We start from the raw sequence: 12970 nt of genomic DNA on the forward strand, positions 1-12970 counted from the left end.
ATTCAGAAATTTGTTTCAGTCCCTCAGTGTTGTGTCCTATTACATGCTACAGAATCAAAACACTGATATATCTAGCTTAATTGGATATACAGTATAACCATATCTTTAAATAGAACATTAGTTTCTACTCTGAAGAGACCAGGACTGAGTTGGCATGGAAACCAAACTTATTCTCACCACAAGAGACAGCAGATTTTTCTAGGGCATAGTTGTTAAAGAGGAGTTTGAACTTTAATAGAACTGTCATAAATAGAATGACTTCCAGCCTTGCTGGTGTCTTACTCTTCATAAGCATAAACTGTGTGTGTGTGTGTGTGTGTGTGTGTGTGTGTTTGTGTGTGTATAAATATAGTCACGTGCATACATACGTAATATATCTTGCACCCTGGCAAATCTGCTTTAGTGATGTGGTGTTTTCTTTTTGGCCATTATGTAGCATGCATCAAGATGACACACATCACCACGGGTTCCAGATAACATTATTACATATACTGGAAATAATGACAGATACCACTTATCACCTGTTTAGATACTCTTAATGGTGGACAGTTTTATATGTATGAAAGTCTAAAATATATCCATGGTGTGTCTTTGCATCGAAATTGAAAACAGACAATAAAATAACAGTAATGGTGGTTTTTTCACAAGTCCATTCTTTTAAAAAAAAAAAAAAAAAAAAGAGGGGGGGGGGGCTGAAAAACCTGCAGTATTATAGTTCCTCTAACCAGGCTTTCATTGGATTTACAACCCGTTCACTCTGTTGTCTGTAAATTACAGCCTGTATGCTGTCTTGTTTGTGCTCTCCACAGATCAGATCTTGGTTGCACATGTCAACAATATAAGCAACTTGTTTTGTGTGCTGACCCACAATATGAAAGATAGGATGCAAATCATTAAAGAGCTTCTTTTAAAATAGCTTTTTATCATTTCTGCTTATTGTACTGTTAATTAAACAACCAATTCCTGCTCAATTTAATTCAGTCACAGTTCAAATAAACCTACAAAAAACCTGTTTTTTTTCCCTAAGAAGTTACAGGCTGCCAGGGCTTACCCAAATATTAGTTGTTCCTAACCTACAACTTAAGTATCACAGCTATCGCTATTATGGTCCCAGGAAATGACTGAGCAGCAGGGCTTGGGAATTCATATTAAATACATAGCCAGCAAATTGTACGGTACAAGCATTTGAATACTGCCTTTGTATGTTTTTCTTAAGCAATAGTAGAATTAATCCATTGTTTAGCCACTTGAGAATGTAAAAAAAGGCCTAAAACTTCAAAGTTATTTCTTGTATGGAATGCAATTATTACAGAGTGTAAAATTTTGCAAATGAAAGAAGCAGAAACAAGGGCAGAAGAACTTACACAGTGGAAAAGGAACATACTGAAAACTGAGATGCTATCAGCAATTGGGTAAATGCTTATAGTGCAGGATTCTGTCCTGTAATGTAGAGTATTCACGTTAATGACATGTTAAATACAACTGCAAAAATTTTGTTCAGTAGTTCAATTGTTCATCAGCGCTGACCTGCATTAATAAAAATCTTATTTTCAGCCATCAGGTTACTTGTCTTGTGTTTTGAGCAATGGTATCTGGTTTTGTTGTCTGTCGGGAACAGTTATTTTACTAATGTTTACATGATGTATATAATTTGATATAAGGAGTAGTCACATTTTTATAAAGTTCAGTTTATTTTAGTAATGAAGTGACAACTAATAAAAGTTGTGAATCAGAATGTTTCTTTGTTTTCATGTTCTTTATTTAAATATCAAACTGTCACTAATCTGCAATATGTAATGTAGGTTCCATTCATGATAGGTTGATAAGATTATTTCACTAGTATCTTTAACAGATAGTTCAGCCTCATTTGTTACCATAACTATGAAAAACATCACATTAAGGGATAATGCTTCTCTATGTACTAAACACATAATTTGCCACCAGAGGGCAGTGGAAGTGTGAGAGGAAGTGGTGGTGGAAATGCCAGAGAGTTCAGGATTAAGAAAACCAAGAAGAAAGGAAGAAAGGATGCGGAGAGTGATGAGGAATCACAAGCAAGTAGCACAAGTTTGTAATTTTGTTTTAGCCAGTATCTACTTTATCTTCTGCTTTTGTAAGTCTTTCTGTGTTTCTCCCCATTATAGCTATCTACCCAGATAAAATATCAAAAGATACTAGTGTGCTGATTAGGTTACATTGTATAAATGAAAATGTATCTCAATATAAATTGTGGTATTGTGATATGCATTCATAGTGAGCATTGTAAGCAATTCTTAAAGAAATCAAAGTAAAGGGAATTAGAGCAGAATTTTTACTAAATTCAGAAAATATAGAAAATAACCTTGATTTCAAGATGCAGATCATACTTAGTCTTTAAATATTTGCTGAATAATGTATGATAAACCCAGCAATTCTTATCTAGTTCCAAGGTTTAACTAGCTTAAATGAGGAAATCCTAGTGATGACTAGAAATAACTGATCTTTTTTCCCTTGAAATGGAAAACCTCCAGCCAAAAGTTTTAACTTTGATTCAGTGACCTGTAGTGGTTGCTATTGAAAAATGAGCACAGTTACAACACTTCTGTTCTTTTCTAAATGAAGGGGGAAACTTGCTGTGCTATAAACGTTGGTAAATTCTAGCTTTTTAAAGGTGACTGTTATAATTGAAATAAGAATGAAAACAGTCTCTCAGAAGTTTTATGGTTAAGCCTGCTAATTCTGGTTGTATAAGTCTCTTGAATCCCTAACAGTAACTAAAAGCTCTTTCAATAGATTTGAGTAGTTCATATAGGGTATGTTTATACTATAGCTGCTAGAATGCTTCTGTATCTGAGCCGCTACAGCACCATACTGTAGACACCTCTTCATCAGCAAAAGGGTTTTTTCTATCACAGGGATCGGCAACCTTTGGCCCGTGGCCCGCCAGGGTAAGCACCCTGGCGGGCCGGGCCGGTTTGTTTACCTGCCGCATCTGCAGGTTCGGCCAATCGTGGCTCCCATTGGCCGCAGTTCGCCGCTCCAGGCCAATGGGGGCTGCGGGAAGCAGCACGGGCCGAGGGATGTGCTGGCTGCCGCTTCCCTGTTCTATCAATATAGTTAATCCACCTCTCCAAGAGACAATAGGTTAATGGAAGAATTTTTCCCTCAACTTAGCTGCGTCTACACAGGGGGTTAGATCGACCTAAATACGGACCTCAGGCTGTGAAATTTTCATAGCCCTGAGTGACATAGCTAGATCATTTTTAAATGTAGACCAGGCCATAGTGCAGAGGTGGCCAAACTGTGGCTCACGAGCCACATGTGGCTCTTTTACCATTAAAGTGTGGCTCGCAAGCCGCCTCCGTGCGCGCACCCCCCCCCCCCTTCTCCACCTACCTGACTGGGGGAGAGGGGGCAGCGGGAGAAGCTCAGGACCTCTGCCTTACAGTGGGGTGGTGATTTAGCAACTTCTGTCCAGCAGGGAGGAGGGTCTCGGGGCATCAGCCCTGCAGGCCGCACCTGCCAGGGCTCGGGGCTTCAGCAGGAGTGGGGCAGAAGCCCCGAACCCCAACTCCTGGCAGGTGTGCTCCGGCTCTCGAACTTCTGAAGATTGTCGTATGTGGCTCGGAGGGCCAGTAAGTTTGGCCACTCCTGCCATAGTGCGATAATTCTTCAGACTGCTCATCTACTAGGTGAAATACTAGCAAGGTGGGTTTTTTTAGGTATAAGCCTCCATAGTTTAGTTTAAAATCAATCATTGCAAATATTAATATGTTGTAATGTGCTGAGTTTAATAGCATTTGGTGAGTGCTGTTTGGCAAAATTTTATCTACTGAGCTCTGTTTCTGATGCTCAACTAGCTTGACTAAATTCAAATTTAACCATTTCCTCACTTCCAAGTCCTTAAATAAACAGCTCCACCTCTTCCTGTTCATTCAACCTTGTCTTTTATTGTTTCATCACCTCTACCCCACTATTCTGTCAGTGTTGCCATTCTTGATGCCTCATTTATCTGTTTCTTCTTCAAGCAGGTCTGCATCTCTCTTTTCATGTGTAAGGTGCAGCATTATCCCTTTCCTACTCTGCTTCTCCATGTCATTATCTTGCACTCCTTTTAATCCCCTGAAAACTCATTTCTTCTGCAGTGTCCATAATAAATGTCATGCTAAGTTTTAAAAAAAAGAAAAATACAAAACCACCAAAATATTTTTAAGCATAAGCTGAGTATCCGTGTGATTGTATTGCTATAACCCCCTGTTCCCTCCCTAATGCTTCTTGTACTCATTCATTGTGTTTTGAAATGTAGGTGATAACCTGGCATAAAGGGTGCTCTGTCTTTTTATGTCTTGCTTTTGAATGCTATTTTAAAAAAAAAAAAATCTCGGCACCAAGTATCAAATGTGAGAAAAATCTAAAACTGACATTTTTACCTTTTGTGGATAATTTGTGAAATATACAGTAGAAGTTTTCAAGTCATCTGAACAGAAATATCAGACTTTTTATTTGTGAGAGAGCTGTAACTGCATCGGTGGCTTAACATTCACTGCTAATCCATTTCATGTTAGGGGTTAGAGCTACCTGACATTGCAATGTCCTGTGCCACATGGGTAGCTTTAACTAAAATCATCTCAATGTTCTGCCATTCAAATGTTGCTCGTGGTCATTACAGGTAGGAATAAGCATCTGGAGATTCCTTTCATGTCACGGGAAGAGATTCAAGATGTTTTAAGGAGCCATATAGAGGACTGCCCTGAAGAGCTTATTACAGAACTTGCCAAACATTTAATACGGTAAGTGCACTAATTCATCTTGGTAAAATTGGGTGTTTAATGATTCATTCGAAATGAATCTCCTCCTGCTTGCTTTGACTAGAAGAATAGTACTTTTTTTTCCCTGAGATTGAGAGAGAGAGAGAAGTCAGAATTGTAGTGCTTGCTACTTGATGTGGCTCAGTCTAATATTGCAAACCTCCTGGCATATCAGAAATCTGTGTTGATACGACATTCTAGGAAATGCTGCTTCTGTATGGCTGGCAGTTTGTATTACGTCATCTGCCAGCCAGCATATTCTGTACTGTGAGAGTGACCTTAGAAAAACCCACACCATTTTAAGTGCATCTTAACTGTCTGATCTGACATCAGTTCAGTGACCATTTGGAACAGTATATAAATAGCATCCTCACTGGACATCTTATACGCTTTCCCCCCCCCTCTTGTTTGGATTTAGGGACAAGTTTTATAGGCCTGTGAAATTGAAAACATTGACAAGGACTTAACTATATCATAACAAATTGTGCTGCCAAAAGTACCAGAAATACATATGCATACATTTTAATAATCTATCATCACTTATGCACTATTATTTTTAGATACACTTTTATCGCATTCTGGAATGTACATCTGGAACAGGAGTGTAACAACCTTGTCATTAATAATGAATGTATTTGGATAAACCCTACTTTTTTTTTAATAGTTTTAAGATCTTCCTTTTTTTTTTCCTGTTCTGAGGTCCCTAACAAAGAGCTACCAGGAAGTGGTACGTTCAGTATTCGTGTCTTCAACCTCTTCTTCATCTGGAGCTAGCAGGAGGCGGACCATCAAGGATTTGCAGGAAGAGGTTTCAAACTTGTACAATAATATCCGATTATTTGAAAAGGGAACAAAGCATTTTACAGGTACAACAAATATTTCCTTAAAAAAAAATATGAACACCTCAGTACTAGAAAGGTGATGACATTTGAATATATTAAGAAAAGAGCGACAAAATATTAAGGATGCAAACTATGCTGTCATTGAGAAGAGTCTGTTTTAGCTAAAGCTAGTTTTATTTAAATGATGTAAATTCCAAGGAGGGAGAGGAATTACAGTGGTACTGTAAGGGTGTAAAATGTATCTGTGGGAAGTTTAGGATGAAACTAAGAACAGGGAAATTATGCTGAATATGAGGAAAAGTATCCTGATGACATTTGTTTGATTATGGAATAGTCTCCTAACTGAAGTAGTAGAACCCTCATCACTTGAATCACTTAAAACATGGATGGACAAATCACTAGGCAATATACTGTAGTCAAGGCTTCTCAAATTTCTTCACATTATGGACAACATCTTAATGTAGAGGGTCTCCCCTGCCATTCACACTTGCATAGCATCACTGTGGCAACTACAGTTCTTGTTTACATGTGAAAAGTAGCATTAGAGGAAAAATGAAATATTTCTAACTGTCTCTAAAGCAGTAAGTTGTCTGCCTTTTTGACATATATTAATCATACGGTCTCTTTTTGCCTTTCATTACATTTACCCCTAGAATCTGTTCCTCTTCATCCTGCATGTTTCTGTGCACCTCCTTCCTGCACTGTCTGTTTAGTTCCCTGAAGGTGCTGCCTCTTTGCCTAGTTCCTGGAACCCTGCTGCTTTAGTCCCTTTTCTCCTGCTCTCCAGGATATTTCTCTCTCTTGCGGTGGCTGGCAGCTCCAGTCTTATTTGTGGTTCAGGAGCTGTCCTTAGGCACCAGTTTCTTCTCCTCCTTATGTAGCTGCATCCCCTAGTAGTATCAGCTGCTCCGTTACAGTTGCATTTTCAGGCCTCCAGGCTCTTGCTTGCAGTGAGGAACTTTGGACCCCTATAGAAGCAGCTGGAAACAAGAAGAGCTTGCACTACATGTCCAGCTACCTTTCTGTGGACCACCAGTAGTCCTTAGCCCACCACATGGGAGCCACCGCTGTAGGGAAATCTGAACTGTCATGTGGGTGGATTAGACAACATAATAAGTTACTTTCTTACTCTGCTTTTACTTACAGAAATTATATCTTACAGATGAGACACAAACTAATCTTGCCAAACACATGCTGAAGACAGTTTGTACAGACATCACAAATCTTATTTTCAACTTCCTTGCTACCGATTTAATGATAGCATCAGAAGATTGTACTGCCATTACAAGTGAGGTATGTAGATACCACTTTTATTCCTCTTTAAGGCAGTTTCCTTTTAATAATCACAATATTAATGTTCTTTCCTAACTATTTGCAACAGCTTTTCAGTTATAAAGTACTGACATGAAGATAAGCCTGAAATTTATGTGTAAAACAATATTATGTTTTTTTCCCAACAGGTCAGGAAAAAGATTTTAGGTAAATTACCCGAAGAGACCAGAGGTCCTTTAACTAAGCTACATACTTCTCTGAATGGCAAGGTAAATTGCTCCAAAAACTTCCAGAGTTCAGATTATCCATTATACTAATGTAATGTTAATAGCCAGCTAAGTTAAAGATTCGGATAGGTGATTACTGTTGCTGTGAAGGCTGCATACAAATATCCTCAATCCAAATTCTTGTAAATCAGTAAGAATAAGTCAATCTTCATCCCATAAACATTTTTAAGGGGCTTGGGGGTAATCTCAATTTAGGATGTTGGCAGTAGAGATTAAAATGCAGTTTCTTAAACTTTATTTAGAACACTTGATATTTCATGTATCCTCCCCCTAAAATTCTTGAGCCCTCACCTCTGTAGGCATTTAGCCATCATAATCATTAAATTGTGGACTATAGCAGCTGTAAAACAAAACTGGAAAGAACCAGTTACTGCCTAATGTACAAAAAAGGCTTATCATATTTTTCTTAAGAAAAGTAGATACCGTGTATACTCATTCATAAGCCGAATATTTTTGGTAAAAAAAGGTGACGCATCAAAGAACGGGGGTAGGCTTATAAATTTGATGATTTTAAACTCTATGGAATCATTGAATTGAATATCTAATACATTGTCGTTTTGTTTACCTGGAGCGTCTGCAGGCATGGAACTCCTCAGCTCCCTGTGGCGTGGTTCGCCATTCCCAGCCAATGAGAGCTGCGGGAAGTGGCGCCACTTCCCAAGCTCCCATTGGCTGGGAACGGTGAACCACGGCCGCAGGGAGCTGTGGGGCTCCATGTCTGCAGACGCTCCAGGTAAACAAAACGTCCCGACCCGCCGGCGGCTTACCCTGACGCCCGGGAGCCAGAGTTTGCCAACTCTTTTAGTGATGTCAATACTGCAGCCTTTTAAAGTTGCAAAGGCTTTGTTTAGTGGACTAGATTGGCTTGAAAGGAACACTAAAAGAGCAGTGCTGCAGATCTGCATGATATTTGACCCATGCATTTCACAAAATGCTATGCCTTACAAGCCAATCAGAAAAATACAGTGAACGATAGTACTATAGCACTGGTGTCAGTCCGCTACTGTGTAATTTGATCTCGTCATGCATTTCTACCATTGGACCTCATAACTCTCGAGCCAATATGAAAATATAACGTGCAGAATCGATGGAATCACTAATAAAATTGAAATAGCCTGTTATCCCCACAGACATGCCAATCTACAGGTCTGCTTTGAAATAAACAAAGAATAATAATAATTTGACAGTGATAAAGCAGGTGACATGCCTATATAAAGTCCTACAAAATCTATAACTACAATAATAATAATAAACTATTTTCATACTAGTATTTAAAATGAACAAGGTTATCGTGTTTGGCAAATGGATCAAAGCTCCCTCCTGTTGTTACTTTTAAAAGAAAAACCTTGCCTAAAAACATGAAATTTCCTGCTGGTGTCATCGTACGTCTACACGAAAAGGGATGGATGGATGGATGAAAGTGGGACTATTGAATGGCTAGAAAAAGTGTGGAATAAGAGACCAGGAGCACTTTTCAAGAAACCTGCTATTCTCGTTTGGGACATGATCAGGACACACAAGACGGATGAGGTGAAAAATGTGGCCAATAATAAGAAAACTACTTTGACTGTAATACCTGGAGGCTTAACTTCAGTTCTGCAACTGCTTGATGTCTGCCTGAACAAACCCTTTAAAGACAGGCTACGCAAAATGTGGTCTGAATGGATGTGCTCAGGCATGGCAAAGTTGACAAAAGGCGGGAATCTTATGAAGCCTGAAATCAATCTGGTCACCCAGTGGATCAAGGGTGTCCATTCCCTCGGAAATGATAGAAAAATCATTTAGAAAATGCTGTTTCAGCAATGCACTCGACGGGTCAGAAGATGATGCCATATTTGATGATGACACAACAGAAGCTGATGATGAGAAGGAATCTGAGTCTGAAGACGACACTGCCGACATCTACGATAACAATGCAGGTGCAGCTGTGACTGAAGCCGAGTTTAATGAACTGTTTGGTGAATCAGAGACTGATTCAGACTTTGAAGGATTTTAAGACTTTTTAAAGTCTCATTGTTCTAAGTTACTTGTTTTAAATATCCATTTACTGATTTTAAATATTGACTGTAATTTTGAAGGTGAATACATATTTGTTCATTTATTATTATAACAGATTTTTTGTTAATTACATTAAAATAATTCTAGCAAAATTTTGAGTGTTTTTTGTGATGCCAGCTTTTAAAATGTAGCAGGGGTTGGCAAACTTTGGCTCCCGGCCCATGAGGGTAAGCCGCTGGCAGGTCGGGACATTTTGTTTACCTGGAGCATTCACAGGCAGGGAAGTGGCCCCGCAGCTGCCATTGGCTGTGAACGGCAAACCGCGGACACTGGGAGCTGAGGGGCTCCGTGCCTCTGAACGCTCCAGGTAAACAAAACGTCCAGGCCCACTAGAGACTTACCTTAATGGGCCAGGAGCCAAAGTTTGCCACCCCCTGAAACATAGGGTCGGCTTATGAAAGGGTCATACAGTTTTTGCTATTTTTACCTAACCATCTTGGGGGTCAGCTTATAAACAAATGGGCTAATGAACAAGTATATACGGTAATATTGCGATACCTTCTAGAAGACGATACATTGTATACTTTTTTCCAAAATGTATTAGCATTAGAAATGGATTGCATTCAGTTACTTAATTTTATATCCTTTACTATTTAAATATATAAACTTTTAAAGGTTTAGTGATGTTTTATTTTAAACAGAATCCTTTCCCCCATCTTACATTGTTTGTTTATTATTTTACATCTCTATGATCTGAATGCCATCATTTTGAACAGGGAAAAACGATGTGCTGTAAACTAGGTTTTTTAGCCACTAGCACAAATTAAGTGTCTATGGTCTAATTTTTTTTATAGAGTTTAGAAGACTTTCTTTTGTACCTTGATTCTTCAGCAGATGCTTGTGATATTATGGTGAAAAAAGGGGACAAAAAGAAGGAAAGGTAACTTTTTAAAATTATATTTATTACCTTAAAGAATTGTGCAATGTGGGAAATATAGCACTATTTCTGCACACATTTTAGATAATTAACTTGGTAGCAGTGGAACATGTAGGTAGATAAAGGGTGGAGGGGGAGATAAATTCGGGGGTCTTCTGTTTTAGACAAAGTTTAGGCATCTTTCCAAACATCAGATATTTAATTTGCAGATAGCGTACCAAGTTTGAAGCTAATTTTTCTGATAGTGGAGATGGCTGCTTTATATCATTTTTTACAGAGATGTCATTTTAAAAGTTCAGGATGGCATTTTTCAAAAGCTCAGGATGGCACTTTTGAAAATGCCACCCATTAATATTAAGAATCAGTCTGTTGGGAGGAAAAAAGTTAATATCCATCAAATCTAAATACGTATTATAAATTCCAACCTGATAAAGAACAAAATAGAAAAAAATGTTTTCTCTATGCACTTTTTGTTTTCTTAGGCAAATTCTGTTTCAGCATAGACAGGCTCTGATTGAACAACTGAAAGTCACAGAAGATCCAGCTCTTGTTTTACACCTGACATCGATCCTGTTGTTTCAGTTTTCAACACAGTGCATGCTTCATGCACCAGGAAGATGCGTACCACAAATCATTTCTTTCCTAACTACTAAGATCCCAGAGGTATTCTGCTTATGAAATAGCATCCTGTAGTGTCTGAATGTTTTAAGGAAAACATGGGACTGTCCAGCACTGAATAGTTCTAGGTATAGAATATCAAGGTATAGAATCTATAGGCATAGAATATAAAACATATAAATATATAGATATAAAATATCTATAGGTATAGAATATAAAACGTCTCTCTATTTTATCTGTCTCAGTCTGTTTGTTGGCATTAGCACTCTAGCACTTCCATGTGGCTTCATCTGTCACATGTCATCTGTAAATTACAGTGATCTGTGAGAATGATTCAGAGCTATGAGTTGTCTCGATTTCCAACCCTTGATTGTAGTTTAAAGGTTGTCATTTCACTGAGTCGTTGATGGAGTGGTTCCATGGGATCAACAACATAAATGTTCACCAGAGTCTACAGCAGGGGTGGGCAAACTTTTTGGCACAAGGGCCACATCTGGGTATGGAAATTGTATGGTGGGCCAAGAATGCTCATGAAACCGGGGGTTGGGTGCGGAAGGGGGTGAGGGCTTTGGTGGGGGGGTGCAGGCTCTGGGGTGCAGGAGGGTGGGACTGAAGGGTTCGGAGGGCGGGAGGGGGTCAGGGCAGGGTTGGGGCACAGAAGGGGGTCTGAGTGCAGGCTCCGGGCGGTGCTTACCTCAAGCACCTCCCAGAAGCAGCAGCATGTCCCCCCCTCTGGCCCCTATGCAGAGGCACAGCCAAGCAGCTCTGCACGCTGCCCCATCCGCAGCCGTCACCCCTGCAGCTCCCATTTGCTCCGTTGGCGGGCCAGTGAGAGCTGCGGGGGAGATACTTGGGGCGGGGGCAACGTGTGGGGCCCCTGGCAGCCCCTACACGTAGGAACTAGAGGGGGGATGTGCCACTGTTTCTGGGAGCCGCACGGAGCAAGCCCCCGACCCTGCTCCCCGGCAGAAGTTTGAGGGCCAGATGAAAACATCTGAAGAGCCGATGCGGCCCCCGGGCCATAGTTTGCCCACCCCTGGTCTACAGGTATCTGCAACTTTATTGGATTCACCTTCCAAGGGTGGACCATTGAACAGGTCCTCATACCTCTCCCCAGTGAAGTGAGAATAAATCCTGATTTATTTCAATTCAATTTTAAAGAAAATTCAAGGTGCACCCCAAAATGTGCTTCAAACTGCTGTTAATCAGGGCATAGCACTCCCTCCTCCAGTGGCTAAGCATGCTGTTTCTGTAGTGTAGATGCCTGTTCATTACTACAGACATTTTATTTTTGATATGCCTTAAAATATTCATGTGACAATTTAGATTGTAAAATGTCTTGATGGAAAAATATTTGCTGACTTTAATCTCACAAAGTCAGCTGTGCTCCTTTAAATAACCTTAACCCATTTCTTTCATTCTCCCCCCCCCCCCTCCCCCCCAGGATCAACATTCTCTTCTGGTCAAATATCAGGGATTAGTGGTGAAACAGTTGATGAGTCAGAATTATAAGATTGGACAAGGGGATGATGGCACAGTGGATGATAACCTAGGGGAGAAAGAATGTCCAGACACTATTCGAAAAGAACTGCAAGAAATCACCGCCTCTCTCAAAGATCTTGTTCTCAGACCCAGAAAATCTTCTGTAACAGAGGAGTGAAGGTCTAATTAAATTTAAATCCAGCAAACAGTCAGAATATTTTTTTCTGAAAGGAGAAAGAAGTTCACTGTGTTGGCGTAGTGAAGAATGGTTGAGATAGTCTTGGCTTCCGAAATTTTGCATATAGAATTGAAGCCTGAAGGATAACAGGCAGTGGTGGATCTGAATTTTGATTTACATTCTTTTAAAATTAAAATATATATATATATATATATATATATATTTTATATGCATGCATTGTTACATAAGACATTAATAGCAACACGTAAATTGGCTATGTAATTAAAATTCTAAGATGGAGCCTTTTATGTAGTATTTCAGGAAATATTTACTCTTTCAAATGGTTAAGAATTCTTATACATGTATCCATAAGTTTATAATTTGCTTTTCAGATGTGAATTCCCCCTCCGCCCCTTTTTTTTTTTTTTTTACCTGTTTAGTAATTATCAAAATGTAAACGTTTCTCTGGATTCCACAGCTACATTTTAAAATTAAGGTTATAGGTATGTAATAGCATGGAATGAGAGGTCATCTTTACTTTTTTTGATCTCATGAATTGGAACTTTTTC

The 12970-nt window shown here is 39.3% G+C and overlaps 1 protein-coding gene across 1 annotated transcript in view; it reads left to right on the forward strand.

Moving 5' to 3' along the window:
* Positions 1-12401, forward strand: part of UFL1 (UFM1 specific ligase 1) — a 48314-nt gene extending 35913 nt beyond the window's left edge. The window contains exons 12-19 of the mRNA XM_065401240.1: positions 1945-2067; positions 4649-4769; positions 5487-5653; positions 6792-6922; positions 7090-7170; positions 10041-10126; positions 10606-10786; positions 12186-12401. Of these exons, the coding sequence (XP_065257312.1) occupies positions 1945-2067; positions 4649-4769; positions 5487-5653; positions 6792-6922; positions 7090-7170; positions 10041-10126; positions 10606-10786; positions 12186-12401 (1106 nt within the window). The remainder of the gene's footprint in view (positions 1-1944; positions 2068-4648; positions 4770-5486; positions 5654-6791; positions 6923-7089; positions 7171-10040; positions 10127-10605; positions 10787-12185) is intronic.
* Positions 12402-12970: the final 569 nt, after the last annotated feature.

The sequence above is a fragment of the Emys orbicularis genome, chromosome 3 (genome assembly GCF_028017835.1).
Source record: "Emys orbicularis isolate rEmyOrb1 chromosome 3, rEmyOrb1.hap1, whole genome shotgun sequence".
NCBI lineage: Eukaryota > Metazoa > Chordata > Testudines > Emydidae > Emys > Emys orbicularis.